Genomic DNA, 15187 nt, shown 5'->3' with positions numbered 1-15187 from the left:
CCAAACTTTAGCACATCCTAGTTCGAAGGCAACAGGAAAAGTCTCTTTGTCCATAAACATCTCCCAGCTAGAAGCTTGTTTTGTCTGCAGCAGCCAGACAGTGGCAGACTCACAGAGCCAGGCCTGCATTGCTTTCTCTCCTAGGCAGCTCTTAAGAATTTGTCAAGTCATGTGCCAAAGCTCAGGGCCTTCAGGACGATCTCATGAGCAGTCTCAGATTTCAAGCTAGACATTAGAGACTCTCAGCATCAGCACATTATTTCCTCTATCTACTGGCTCCTCTACTGAAAAGCTCTCCTCAGGAGACCTGTTAGCTTACTCAATGGCTTTGGGGGGCTTACCACACAAAATACTATGGACCAAAAAGCAGGCATGGGTAGCAATCGCTTCATACCACCAGTATCTACATTTATGAAAGAGGGGTGTTAACAATCATGCAGACATACATGCATGCTTTGGCAAGCCCCAGAGAGCCACTTTAAATATATAATTTGCCCTTAAGACAGTGATCCTAGCTATGTAGAATTAGTCTTTATACTGGAAACTGGGAACAAACATTATCTTCGTCTTCTTGTGGTGACAAATTACTTGCTGGACATTAGTAGCAAAAGTATGTATTTATCTTGTTTAGATTCAAATGTTAACTTAAAAAAAAAAAGATTGGATATTTACTGTTTGAAGCCAGTTTAGAACCTCAGAATTTAAACCCTGAACACGACAAAAATTTACTTTATAGATATGCAGGGAGGTAGCCAACTATACTGTTTGTGAACTGTCAAAGCACAGTTCTTTTGGGGCTGGGTCGGGGTGGGGGTGGGGGTCCAAATTAGTCATAAGTTGCTTTCTGACTACTGTTATATAAAAGTTAAAGAGACCTGAAGTGCATAGCATAATGCAGCACAAAAGTGAACTACGATAAAAATGTGCCCAATTGATTTTGAGCAAAGATTCAAAGAACAGAGTAAGAGAAGTTAGTAGCATCACTAACAATAGAAGTAAACTTCAGATGCACAAGTCTCCTTCAGTGAAAGTATATTCTTTCAGCATAGTAAACTATTTTTAATATGCCCTTATCAGAATGAAATAGTTTTTTTTTTTTTTGCAAGCTTCGGAGATATAGTAATAATAAGTGCTATGGTATTAATGGATTAGTTCATTAGCATATTTAATGTTATATAGTATGAAATGTTTAGTTATTTATGAGAAATGTCCTGCTACTCACTTCCTGGTATACATTCATTTGTATCTGGTTCTCGGTCAGCTTTTTGATCTACCCAGAAGAGTAACATTGAGAATAAATACCAGTTCAATGAAGGATTAAACAGACATGAAAGTCAAACTCAAATGCTAGTTTGACAACTGAAGTTGCAGAGTTCATCTGACAGGTTTTCAGCTCATTGTCGTGTCTCAGTGGGGTTGTTCATTAGCCTCTTTAAAGCCTCCCGTTTAATTAAAAACCTAAGACCCAGGGTAGGAGACCTGAGTTGTCTTTCCTGTAAGCTACCCAAGCTCAGCAGGGACATAGGAAGGAACCACTGGACCAAGAGCATCCAAGTTGTCACAGGCACCCTGCTCTCTTGCCGACTGATGAGCTACGTACGTGATTACAAAAAGGTCACCTCATTTTTCTGAGCAGTATTTTTTAATCTTCAAAATAAAGACTAAAATTATTTTCTCATCTCTTTCAACAAGGTGGTTGAAAATAAATATAAAATGAGAAAACCTAATGAGATATATATCCTCTGAGGTCTTATGCTGTGTTTTGCATAGTAAGTACACATTTTTATGATTATTGCAAGACCAGCTTACAAAAATTAAGAGCTGTCAGCAAATATGAATCATTTGCTTTTTAAGTGCTAAACTGTAAGGATAAGACTCATTCCTGCCCTTCCCCCACCAAGGCTCTACTAGACAGGTAATTTTATAACAAAAGTAATATATAATCCATTGACATGCTTCAAGAGCTTCTGGCTCCTTAATATTTGAAATCAATGAATCTCACTGTCATTCCAAACTCGTTTATATAATCATAAGTAGGCTTATCTACCCTGGTCCTGGGGCCCTTTCCTTTGAAGTAAAGACTCTCTCAGTTGTGCCTAGAAAGATCTAAATGTTGAGATTTGCAAATCAAATACAAGTACAATTTAACCCAAGATCCCACTCTACTCTTTCTGCCTTCAGTAAGTTCTGCAAGTCAAAGTTAACACGAATTAGCTCATACCCACAGAAATATGATTTCCTATTTATAGAAACCCTTGCCTCCCGAGGCTCTCGGATGAGATCCTCATGTTATCACCAGCAGAAGCTTTAAGAATATAGGCAATATTAAATGTAATATGTCAGAATGCTTTTATAACTTACGCACCACATACTAGCAAATGACGTTCTTCTATTTACCCAACAGCTGCATGCCAGTGACTGCCCAAATCACCCCAGAACTTAATAAACAAACAGACATGCAAATACATAAAGATATTTACCATCTTCAGCACTACGCACTAATTCTTCAGGCAGATTATCTACTTTTGCTTGATCTGTTCAGGAGAAATTAACAAATGGTTAATGGGGCTGAGCCCTGATGAGGAGAGAACAATGAGACTGTCCCTGGAAGCTCCCCGGAGGAGTTGGAAGCAATTAGTCAAGATGCAGTGAGGGGTGCAACCAAGATGTCTTCCCCCAAATACTTTCTCTTTAGATTAGCTACTTGAGCCAGTGTCTTAGCAGGCGTTTCCATTTCAGCCCGATGCGATGCGGCTCACATCAGCAAACTGCTGTGCACTGACTCCCAAGGGTTAGAGGGTTAGCTCAGAGCAAGCAATCCGCTGACAACAGGGGAAAGCACAGGGCTGAAGCAGCCTTCTATTCTTCTGCAGAGGGTAAGACTCTGGCCATGACTAACACCTTCCCAAACCTATGGTCATTAACAAATATTTGTGTATGTGCATCATCGTTTGCATGTGCCTCTGGGAGGCTTGCTTGGGAAGCCAACTTAAGAGATGCAACTGGGGACCAGCTGCTAAGTGGAATCTTGGCAGGCTAGTGTGAGAGTGGGTATCGGTATTTGGAAGAGAGAGAGTGCAAGAATACCCGTCAGCTGACTGTGACTTTTTTTTTAACCCTATACATTCCTGAGTACTTTAAAGCTGCATCATGGAAATTGCTCTATGCTTCTCAGACAAGAGGGGCTTGTTCTGTTTTGTTTTGTTTTACTAAATAGGATAATTGTCTTTTTCGTTTTCTTTTCCCTCAGTGCCCATCACTAACAAAAATGAAGGACAATCATAGCTGTCCAACAAAGGACTGGACATGCCTTTTCTGGAAGCATCCGGGCAGATATGGGGGTTGGCCACCTGTTGAGGAGGCTTTAGAGGGAATTTTGATACTGAGAAAAATCAAAACGAGTGACCTTCAGGATCCTTTCCAACCCTGAAATTCTCAGCAACTCGGGAGGGTTAGAGCTGCATTCTGAGTTGGGAATCTCTGAATTTCAGGAATTGTTTGGGGGGAGAGGAGCTTTTCTTCCCTTCTATTTAAATCCCGACCTTAAAGTTTAAAATCTCAAACTGTGAATTCGTAGAACTTGATTCTAAGCCAGACAATGTCAGCAATCAGTTGAGTTTGGCAGCAGTTAATTTTTATTTAACAAAATTTCTCATGGCCATCTGAGACCCCGGGACAGATCATAACTTCGAAACAGTTGGAACGAAACTCCAGAGACCATGACTTCTAAATCCACTAGTCTGGCAGATAAGTCCCAGAGGACATTCTGCCATATCTAAAGATCCCTCCCTGCCTTCAGCAGTTAAAGCGACAGACTGCGGAACAGTGCTCATCAAGTACTTCATGTTAGTCATTGGCCAGGACCAGAAGGAGCGTGTGAGTAGAAAGGAAGTGACAAACGAGTAAGAAAAGCTCCTGAAGTCAGGGACTAATTAAATCCATCTCATGGGGCATTTACTGTCATATGCGAATACTGTAGACAGTATTCTATTGTGAGCTTTGGGTCTGCTAGGTAATACTAAAGGTATTTTTACCTCTTAAATTCCATTTTCCTCAGTTATAAAATGGAGGCAACAATTCATCTCTCATGGGCAGGTACTTGTGGAGAAATTCTTAGACAATTTGTTGAACATAATATTCAATAGATGCTATTAGTACGGATTTCACTAGAACCACTAGTACTATGATTCTTTAAAACTCTACTTGCACTTTTCTGAGAACTGTGTATGAATATTCGCATATGTATATGTATGTTGGTGTGCACACACGTGAGGTATACACATGCTTGTGGATGCCAGAGGTTGGTATGGGCTGTCTTCCTTGATCACTCTCTACCTTATTTACTGAGGCATGGTCTTTGTCTGAACCTGACATGGTCTTCTGACATGGCTACTCAAGCTAGTGTGCTTGCCCTGGGGCTCCCTTGCCTCTGCCCATTCCTTGCTGGGATTACAGACGTGTGGCCATTCCCACCAGCTTCTCTGTTGGTCCTAGGAGTACAAACTATAGTAGTCGTGCTTGTACTTCATGTACCTTATCCACTAAGCCACCTCCCCAGCCCTGTGTTTTTAAACACTCAAACTGGGATCTAACAATTCGAGAAAATCTAGTTTTCTCATCATTAAATACCATGAATTATTTTAAAAGCAAAGTTGCGGACACTGAAGAGCGAGCCGCTTGAGCACACAGGGGGAGGGCTCGTCTCCTCTGTGACCAACCGCTGCATTGGAGGCTCCAGTGCATGCCAACATGCAGTGAGACCACAGAAGAGCACGCAAGCACACAAGCATGTGTAAGCTTAGGGAAGGCGTGGACCATGGGACAAACTTTATTCTCACTTGATGAATCTGATGGAATGTCTTCTAGACTTTGGGAAGGCAATTTCCTAGCAGCTCTTCTTTCCAAAGTTTTCAAAACAGGGCTGTGCTCTTCTTCTGAACCTGTTATGAGACAAAACGGATGAACACTGCACACTACCAAAGCAAAGGCTCCCCCAGACAGCAGAGGGCAATGAAACAGTAGGCAGAAAAGAGAAAGTAGCCCCGCCCCGCCCTGCCCCCACCCTGCTTCCCTCTTAAATACTTCACCAAAGAACTGGAAATAATCCCACTACCAATATGACCTTCAAAAAAGATTTTCCTGGTTATTTGTGATCATAAACCAATAGGACTGAGGTGACCACACTAATACAGACGTGCTGAGGAATTCACACTCTCTGATGTATTCACACTCTCTGGGCTATTCACACTTCTATTTTAGGCACATAATTTATCAAGCCACACTTTTAATCTTCACACTTAACATTCTAGTTTTTGAAGACAGCCATGAAATAATTCTGGGGCCATAAAACAAAAAGTTAGCAGCAAACCACAGAAGACAGGATTCAGATGTGTAACATCTGTGTACGGTTGAGCTGGGGAGTTCTTCAGATCAACAGATGTAGGTTTCCTAGATCTCAAGATTCAGGAAAACTACCAACACAATGGCAATGTGTGTAGCCATTCTTGTAGTACACTGATATCTTACTAAGTACAGATTTATATGGGCCAGTTTTTTCTCCTAATTCAAATTGAAGGGCAGTTTTGTAAGAGAATATCTCCACTGGGTTAGTGGAATGGTTTTATTCTTGTTCATGTTTAGTTTTAGAAATTATTTCACTTTTCTGGGTTTTTTTATTTTTTTTTTTTAATCAGCAACATTTGCTAAACTTGGTTGATTGGAATTCCATATGGATCCTTCAGTCACTGGTCAAGAAGAGATGCTATAGCTGCTTGCAAAACAAACAAACAAACAAAAGAACCCAAACAAACAAAGAAAAAACCCCTGACACCTCACGAGTCAGCCGCTTAGTAAAGCCCATCTAGGTCCACTGACGCTCTCAAACCACAAGGAAGATGAGCAACTGCTGTTAAGCAGCTTTGGCTAAAATGACCCTGCCAGAGAGCATCCTCTCTGCCTCATTGCTCTGATCCAGTAACTTCTCACTCCAATTTGCTCTGGGCTGTTTCTGCCAAAATGCCCAAGAGTTGATCAACATCAAGTCAAGCCAAGCCCTGTGTTCTATGGCTGGGTTGAAAGCAGAACCCCCCAGGGCTCTCAGATGGATGTAGCCATTGATTAAATGGCTTTCAAACTTTAGCCAAGGCAGCAGAACCAAGCAATACCCTTAGGTGGAATCAGGTGGTCTCATCTTGCTAAAACATATTTGAGAAAGGGGGAAATGTTCTTGCAGGAAAATGGAAAGAGAAAGGAGAGAAATATGGGATGGGGCAGGGAACCCACAGCACAAGGTATCTGCGGGAAGGGAAGTTGCTGCCCTGTGTTTGGCCCTGGATGTTAACTGCACCAGTGCTAAAACACACCGACTGTAAATGCTGAGTTTCTGTCCATTTGTGGTACTTTCTCACTGTGACTTTTACTAGAGACATCTGTGAGGAGTGTCAGCTGAGAAAATTTAATTAGTTTCAAGAAAACAACTGCTTTAAGTATCTTAAATTATCTTGCTAATCTAAAAAAAAAAAGTTATTTAAAAATACTGTCAGAATCTAACAGTTTAATAGATTCTATGAGATGATTCTGAAACACAGCCTTGTGAGAAAAGCTGTTTTTATTCAAATTATCCAAATAAAGAATATAGATAAAATGCCTTTTTCTAATTAAGAAAGGTTTGAGAGAACTAAAAAAAGAAGAATATTGTTCTGGGACAATATCAAAATGACCCCAATCTTCAAAAAGTCACCCTTTGCACATGTATCTCATTAAGCAGACTCTTCATGGAGTAAAAATTCCCAAACACTCACTGGAGGTATTTCTCCAGTTCTCCCGGTGAGAGCTGGTGTTCCCATCTGAAAACTCAGATTCGGAGCATGCCTCTGGCCCTTGCTCTTCCTCTTGTCTCTTATATGGTGTTGCTAGTACCAACTTAACTTCCCTCGTTTTTATAGCCTTTCCTTTTGTTTCCAGGAGAACAACGGAGTGCTTATTTCTGGACACACTCATTTCTTTAGGAGCTTCTTCAAAGCCTGGTTCCTGGGAAACCTGTGTTTCTCCTGTCATGACCTTTTCTCGGCCTCTGTCCTCTACAAATTGTATAGTTTCAGTGGTCTCTATCTTATGGTCTTCATGAAGTTGTGAGCATTCAGGGACCTCAAACCCACTTTTGTAACCCTGGACATCTATCAATGGGCCAGTCACAGCTTCATCTCCTCCTAATTGCTTATCACACTGGCTGATTTGAGATTCCAAACCACTACAAGAAACCTTCATTTTAGAGGCTCCTGGGTCATCCAAAAAAAGATGGGGTATTTCCCCCATGAACCCTTCTTGCTCTGCTTGCGAAGGCTGCTTCTCCAAAGTGTCTCTTCTCCCTGACGCCTGGAGCTGACAAGGTCCTTCTGACATCTCTTTAAGAAGTTTCTCAAGTCCAACATCAAAACTACTCTCAGTTACTGATGGAGCCTCAGCCTTCTCTACAGTTTCTTGTATTTCTGTAGGATGGAATTCAGAAGAAAGTTGATGGGACATCTCACAGCTACCTGTTAAGGCTGATGGAGAAATAGTCACTGTATCCTTTTCATCTTTTGACAGGGAAGTTTGTAGTGTTTCCTTCAGTAGTTTTTCCAAGCCAGCCCTGAATTCAGGGCACTCTGACTTGGGCTGAATGACTGTTTCCCTCACTGTCTCTGCCACTTCCTGAAGTAGCCTCTGGCCATACTGAGTTACAGTAGAAGTAGGTGACATAGTGGCATGTGCTGATGGTGACATTCTGGCAGATAGGTGAGACCGACCTTCATGAGTTGTATCAGGAACCGTGCATAAAGAATGTAAGTCCTTATTTGGAACAACAGGGTCTGGAGCAGGCCATAGGGGACTCACTCTCTGAGGACTTGAGGGTGTACCTGCTGTTTGCTCTCTTTTAGGAAGCTTGGTGTCCACTTCTCCAGCTTCTCTAAGTAGCTTCTGTAACACCGCATTTACATCAGTTCCTACTGGTTTGGAGGGAAGAACAACTTTCTCTATAGCCTCCGAAATTTCCCTCTGAGGAGGCAACGTGCCATTCTCAGATGGAAGCCGAGCATCCCAAGATAAACACGTATCTGCTGGAGAACTGGAAACTCCATCAAAAGAATGGGAAAGCTGAGCCAATGGAGGAGAGCCTTCTGCAGCCAACTGAAGCATAGCTTCTGTGTTACAATGTTTGTCCTTCTGGATAAGATCTGTACCTGCCAAAATTCCAACACCCTGTGGAAAAGGAGCCGTTATCTCTCTCTGATCTGCTGAAGGACTGTGGTTCTCTTTCATCCACTTTTCAAACAATAGGTCATCTTTAAGCGGGGAGATGGGTCTAGTAGTAACAGGTTCCAGTGGGGATTGTAAGGGACTCAATGGAGTTCTAGTTGATTCCTTCAGGAGTTTGTCTACACTACAGTCCTGCTGATTTCTTCTTTGGGGCTCTTTGGGGCTCTTCCTGAGCCCTGTGACTTCTTCCTCATCCTTGTCAAAACTTTTCTTTTGAGGCCATGTCCCGTTTTCAGACACACCTACTTTGAGTGCTTGCTGTTCATGAACTTCCTTGCCAGAAGTCTGGCTTGCTGGTAATGTGGTTTCTGCCAGCAACTTCTGTAACCTGTCATTGAATGTGTCTTTCGAGACTTTAGGCAAAATGCTTGTTTTCACTATGGATTCTTGAATCTCTTGCTCTGAGCAAGCCTTTTTAATCACCTGAGTACCAAAGCATTCTGTATTTTTTCCTTCCTTTTCCTTTGAAGGCTCAATTGAGAGTGTTTTCTGCGGAAATATGGTTTCATCTGGTGGTTCTTGAGGCATGCACTTAAAGTTTAATTTCTCCATCTCTTCTGCAGCTATAACATTTCCCTGCCTTAAATGTCTTTCTTCTTCTACTTCATGGGTCTTTTCTCTTGCTAAGTTCATGGTGTTAAACTCCTTGGATTTCTGGATGTTCAGTGGCACAGAAGTTTGTCTATTTGTTGCTGTATTATTCTCATCATTGTGTTTATTGTTTACATTAGCTCCCAGGCCCCAAAACTTTCTCAGATTCTCAAACTGAGAGTGACTATAGACTTGTTCTGTATTGGGTTCATCCATTCTCTCTCTTAGGGACAGAACTTTGAAGTTGCCATTTGATTTATCAATCACAAGTCTGTCTTTCTCCAAAGAAAGGTGTGTTTCATTCCCCATAGTTTGAAATTGAGTTACTTTATCAGACTGGTTTCCTACAGCTTGGTTTTTGGATAGACCTGACATCAGGGGCCTGGTTGTTTCAGGTTTATTTGAAGAATCAAAACGTGAGAGATGGGGTGTTTGGCCATCCTTATCAAAGACCACTGGTTTAGCTGTGTCTTCACTATAGTCACTTTGGCCTGAAGATAAACTGCCCAGGGTCGTGACTTGTGACTTCCTGGGCTGGTGTGCTTTAGCAGAAAGCTGCTGGCTGCAAGAAGATGTGAGTTGTGATGCCTTTAACTTAGCACCAGCTTTGCCTCCTTCCCAAAAAGATATTCGGTCGCTCACTCGCTTGTATTTCTCCCTCAGCACTTGGTTCTTGGGGTCCTCACTGGCTTCTTTTTGGTCCTCAGGCTTCTTCCAAGAAGATCCATTGTCGGCAGCCCCAAGAGATAATGCACTATTCTCTGTCTCTAGGGAAGGTTTTAGGAGGGAAGTCTTCTTAGTTTTGCTTTTTCTCTCTGTCTTCTCTTTCAAAGTAGAGCCTAAGACAATTACTGAAGAGTCTGCATTTATATGTGTGCTCCCCTTACTTTTTGGAGGCACATGGAATTTGGTTTCCTCTTTACCTAAGCTTTCAGGATGGTTAGTGTTCCATGGGGCTTGGGCTTCTGAATCAGACCTTTTCAGAGCCCTGAGCAGGTCGTCACTGTCTGCAGGAAGGGTCCCCACTCCTTCTGTACTCTCCAAACCTTGGCTGCCACCCTTGTTTTCATTCCTGAGACTTGGGATTCTGTAGCTTTCAAATCGTTGCAGTGTATCTGGACCTTCCTTGGGGGTGCCTTGTTGGGACAAATTCTCGGAGTTAGACTTGAGAAGTGTATCACTATCTTGGCAAGTTACAGAAACCAGCATATGTCCTTCTTCTTGGAATGCAAGGTCAGACCTCACAGGCTTCAACTTAACTTTAGTGGGCATTGGGACCTTTGAGTCGTCTTCTTTCAGAGAAGTATTGTCTGTCATCAAGGCATTGCTAACTTGTGCTTTTGAGTCTGTTTGCTGTTTGAGATCTATTCCTTGGAGATGTTGGAGGGATGACATACTGTCCTCTGTATGAGAACTTCGGTTAAACCAGTCTAGGACTTTAGATATGGACTCATCAGTTGTCTTCCTTATCTGTGTAGCACATGGACCCACGTGTGAGGATGTCTGACCAGTGAGAGCCTTGAGAAGGGGCTTACCTTGCAGATGGTCTCTAAAACTGTGGTCTGATGTCTGTGATGGCTCAGGCTCACCACACTGAGTCAGTTCATCTGCAACACAGAAAGGCTTTTCTAAATTAGATAATGTTACAGGACCATTTTTCAGTCGTTCATACTACCTTCTGATACCTCCTAAAAAGGGCACTTTAGACAGTATTCGCTGCCCATATCAATATCTTTTAGGGAGTTTAGTATAAGAAATTTTAATTAACTATTCTAAAAAACCAAAAAATAAAACACCTTGTAACAGGAGAGGAAGACAAATGTAGACCCCTTCAAAGAGTGTGGATAGGTACTAAAATTTTTCACTGGGGTCCATGGAATATGTTTTAAAAATCATATGAGCTTTGCATTCTGCTCCACATTATATTTTAAGTACTAATCTTCTCCAATGTCAAATATTTGCATAAAACTGAAAGTCCAGCAATGGATGACATACTGGTTTTATGGCTTTGCCCACCCAAAAAGGGGACTGTCATAGCCATAGGGGAAGCTTCAAGAAGCACAAATTGAAGTAATTTCAGGAGTTAGAAAAACAACTTTCAAGTAAGACTAAACAATGAATTCTTTCCAGAACACTTGGATAAGAAAAAGAGAATCTTCGCATTCCTGGGCCTAACTCCTGATGTATTAAATCAAACTCTCTGAAGCCAGGTCCCAGGAATCTTGACTAACAGCTGTCCTGGTGATGGGCTTCATGCTAGAGTGTTAGACCTCTAATCAGAGCAGCCTCCTCCATTGCTTCTTGGTCCCTTTCTACTTTTCCGCTGTCTGAAGTAAATTCTGTAAGCCAGGTCAACTGAACTGAGTGCTTGTTGTCAGCTAAGCAACGGCTTGGGCTCTAAAGAAGGGTGTTTAGATTCCTTGTGAGCCTTAATTAGAAGGCCCACGCATTCTATAAGAACTCATTAGGTATTTCCTTAACTTAGTGGTAAAGGCTCACAAGGTTTAGGACTTTCCTTTAAAATGCTAAGCCGCCCAGGACAGGGAGAGCAGCATTCCTAGCATAAGATGAGCTGAATGTTTTACAGTCAGCCACGCTTTCAGATCAATAAAAACATGTTGGTTTATAAAATTCAGTCTTTAATTTTAATCAACTCTGACTAAATGCAAAAACATGAGACTTGCACAATACTGATACATAGCTGATATCAGCTTTCTTACTTAAGTACACATTGTATCATTAAATATTTGACAATAATTGTGAAAGTCTTAAAGGAGTATATGTCTATTTACAGACTATTTAATAACGAGGAAAACATTTGTGATGAACTCTTGGCTAAAATAAGGAAGTCTTGTGGGTAGGGGTTAGAGATGGCTCAGTGGTTAAGGGCACTGGCTGTTCTTCCAGAGAACCTGGGTTCAATTCACAGTATACACATGGTGGCTCAAAGCCATCTGTAACTCCAGTTCAGAGATTTGACACCCTCTTTTGGCATGCAGACCATGGTGAATGGACATAGAAGCAGGCAAAATACTCTTATGCAAAATTAAAAGTAAATCTTAAAATGTCAGGGTAGTATAAATACAATTTATGAATTATATATATACTTAAAATTTTTAGCAGGGTGTATAACTACAAATTAGCAAAAGTTACTGTTGAACAGCAATATCACAAATGAGTATTTTTTAAAATATATGTGTGTGATTCTTCTTAAATATTTTACATACAAAGTTGTTATATTAAAATAAAAATATTTCTTCAAAAATTCTATGGAGGGTAAGTAGTATTTCCTTCTCTCTGAAGAGTTCTTCTGTGTTGTTTTTCACTGTGAACATAAGCTGAGTCTTGATTGCACTGACTCTTGTGACTAAAGCCAAGCCCTCAGAAGTTTACAGGGAGTTCTTTGAATGTCCTAGTACCTTGTATAGATTATTTTAATAGTCAAACAGTGAAAAGGGCTCTTAGTGAATGGGCATACTTTGACTATAGAGTGTATATAGGCACTCTCTGAGACCAGGAAGGCTATTAGCCTATCAAAAAGAGCTTTGTTGACAGTATTTTCTTGAAATAATCATGATTGTAAAATCTGATGGAACAAATAACTAAATAGAAATGACAAGGACGACCTGGGAGGAAGCAGGTGTAGTTTCAGAACAAAGAAGTCTTGTCACTTTCTCCTTATAAAGTATAACAAAGGGAAATATTATCCCTGGACTTTTTCATCCTTAAGATAAACATTTAAGTCAGTGGTTCTTCACCTGTGGGCCCAGACCCATACCCTACACGTCAGATATTTGCATTACAATTCATAACAGTAGCAAAATTACAGCTACGGAGTAGCAACAAAATAATTTTATGGTGTGTGTGTGGGGGGGTGGGTGTCACCACAACATGAGAAACTATATTAAAAGATCACAGAATTAGGAAAGTTGAGAACCACTAATTTCAGTAAGTGCCATATGACTGTTTGCTAATGTTTGGTCAATCATTAGGAATTTCTTATAAGAATTATCTGATTACTTGAAGAAGCACTTGTTATTTTTTTTAGAAGAAGTTCTATTATATCCAAATAATTTAAATGTGCAAAGAGCAAAGGAGCCTTGTCTCAGTGAGTGGGCTGACTCAGACATGGATGAAGCTACAGGGCTAAGCTAAAGTTCTTCAGAGTCAACCTAAGGATAACGAGAGAAGAGGTAACTTGATTTCAGCTATTTTAAAATCTTAAGACTTTACACAAATCACAGGATTAGATGAAGACATAATCAAGATGGGAGAACGTACAAAATATTACATTTTCAACTTATGTTTTTCAAGGCCCAAGAATGATGCAAAAAACCTAGAGGGGACATGGGAAGGTAGTTTGAGGCTCACTCCCTCAAAAGTACTCAAAGTCTAGTTTCGCAGCCTTACACTGGTAAATAATGATGTGTTCACATGTGTGCAAACATTTTAGAGTTTATGTAATATTTACTCTCTATACTCACTTTTGTTTAACTCAAAACATTGTTATTTGTACATGTGATTTCGTTTGTTGTTGTTCTTTTTGAAACAGAGATAAAGAGTCTTTCTATTATGCAGCTCTGGATTGCCTGGAACTCTCTACCTAGGCCAGGCTGGCTTTGAACTCACAGAGATCCTCCTGCCTTAGCCTCCCAAGTGGGGAAACTAAAAGCTTGTGCCACCATACCTGGTTGATTTCATTTATTTTTCATCTTGTATTTTTAGGACCAACTGTAAGGGAACTCATATTAAACATAAGCTAGACACTGATTCTTTTGGCAATGGTGATAATTTAGGAAAGCTACCAAATGGCAGCTATTTGAAATGTAGCTGGGATGCTTAAACGAAACCTTGATCTTCCACAGGAATGGCTGGCCTGATCATTTCACCAGCTTGTCTGGTGAACTCAGCTTTTGTAACCTGCAATGACAACTCTTACCGGAAGGGCTTTTGGACAATTCTGATTGAAGCTTTGTAAAATGTGATGATTTATCTTGTTGCCCATTGATGACGGATGAACTCTCAACACACTGAGGTCCTGTGGGTAGAATGTCTGAATGACAAGGGATCTCATCTCTTGGAGCAGATCCAGAAGACATCAGCTGTTCTCTTTCCCTTCCTGAAATGCTTGGGCTTGACACTAACTGATAATGAGACAAAGGTTTTTTGTGGGAGAGCTCTGGGTGATTCTGAAACTCCTCTATGTCCCCTGCATCTTCAGTTCCATTTTGCAGCTGGTCAGATTCTAAAACAGTAAATTCTCCCACTTCCTGGCCAAGAACAGGTCTAGGACTTTGCGGAAGTTCATTCTTCACGGCAGAGAATCTCACATGCTTTAATGGCTCTAGTGAGCTTGTGGAAGAGTCGTCGTCTAAAGAAAGTTCCTTCTCAGAGATTCTCTCGTGGATGGTTAGGCCAGGTGATATGATTTTGCTTCTCGGATCAAGGTTGTAATTTAAACGGAGAGTCTCTGAGTCCGTGCTGCTGGAACTGGAGTTGCGCTTTAGGATCCCTCTTGGAGCCCCTCTCGCATTCAGGGAGTCCCTCCGTTGTCTGGGAAAAGACTGGTTATCATCTTTCTCTAAGTCATTTGATTTGTAGATCAGTTTTCTGGCTTTGGGGATTGGAGCTTTGGTATGAGACACATTTTCAGGCTCCGTGGATACAGGTTGCTTTGGTTTCTCTAACTGCTGACATGGTATATCTGGGATAGATGGCTTTTCTTTTGATTCTGACAACTCACCTGAAAATTAAAATATATTAAGTGTTATATTAAGTGGAAAGCAACTCTACAATTTAAAGGAGACCTAAGCTTAGTCTGCATCCAGTAAGCACTATGGAAATATTAAAGATGGTAAGGGAGGCTGCATAAATGCAGAACTAATGGGGAACACACTTACAGACCTGCATGTTAGTACACAGATGACTTCCACAGTAGAAACGTTATTCTATGATACTACAGTGGCAATACACAGCATTATACATTTGCCCAAAGCCATGGAATGTAGAACACCAAGGGTGGATCCCTGATGTAAACTATTTACTCTGGATGACAAAGATGTTTCAAAATAGCTTGTCTGTGTGTTGTGTGATATGGTAGTTTGAATGAAAGTGGCCTGCACAGGCTCATATATTTGAATGTTTTCTGCCTACTTAGTGAAACTGTTTGGGAAGGATTAGGAGGTGTGGCCTTGCTGGAGGAGATGTGTGACTGGGAATGGGCTTTGAAATTTCAAAAGCCCATCCATTCCCAGTTAGCTTCCTCTCTCTCTCTCTCTCTCTCTCTCTCTCTCTCTCT

General features: G+C 41.1%; 1 protein-coding gene across 10 annotated transcripts in view; it reads right to left on the bottom strand.

Annotated features, from left to right (window-relative positions):
- Sytl2 (synaptotagmin like 2) overlaps nucleotides 1-15187 on the bottom strand; it is a 107156-nt gene that overhangs the window by 18684 nt on the left and 73285 nt on the right. For 2 of the 10 annotated variants that reach the window (XM_021166379.2, XM_029479599.1), the window contains exons 7-11: nucleotides 13829-14632; nucleotides 6801-10496; nucleotides 4839-4940; nucleotides 2481-2534; nucleotides 1223-1270 (exon numbers count right to left, since the gene is read on the bottom strand). In XM_021166379.2, coding sequence (XP_021022038.2) covers nucleotides 1223-1270; nucleotides 2481-2534; nucleotides 4839-4940; nucleotides 6801-10496; nucleotides 13829-14632 — 4704 coding nt within the window. Of the gene's footprint in view, nucleotides 1-1222; nucleotides 1271-2480; nucleotides 2535-2704; nucleotides 3028-4838; nucleotides 4941-6800; nucleotides 10497-13828; nucleotides 14633-15187 lie in introns of those variants that run through there. The other 8 variants (XM_021166385.2, XM_021166381.2, XM_029479598.1 and 5 more) reach the window with 6 other exon arrangements.

This window comes from Mus caroli, chromosome 7 (assembly GCF_900094665.2).
Source record: "Mus caroli chromosome 7, CAROLI_EIJ_v1.1, whole genome shotgun sequence".
Lineage (NCBI taxonomy): Eukaryota > Metazoa > Chordata > Mammalia > Rodentia > Muridae > Mus > Mus caroli.
This window is presented reverse-complemented; position numbering and strand designations above follow the sequence as displayed.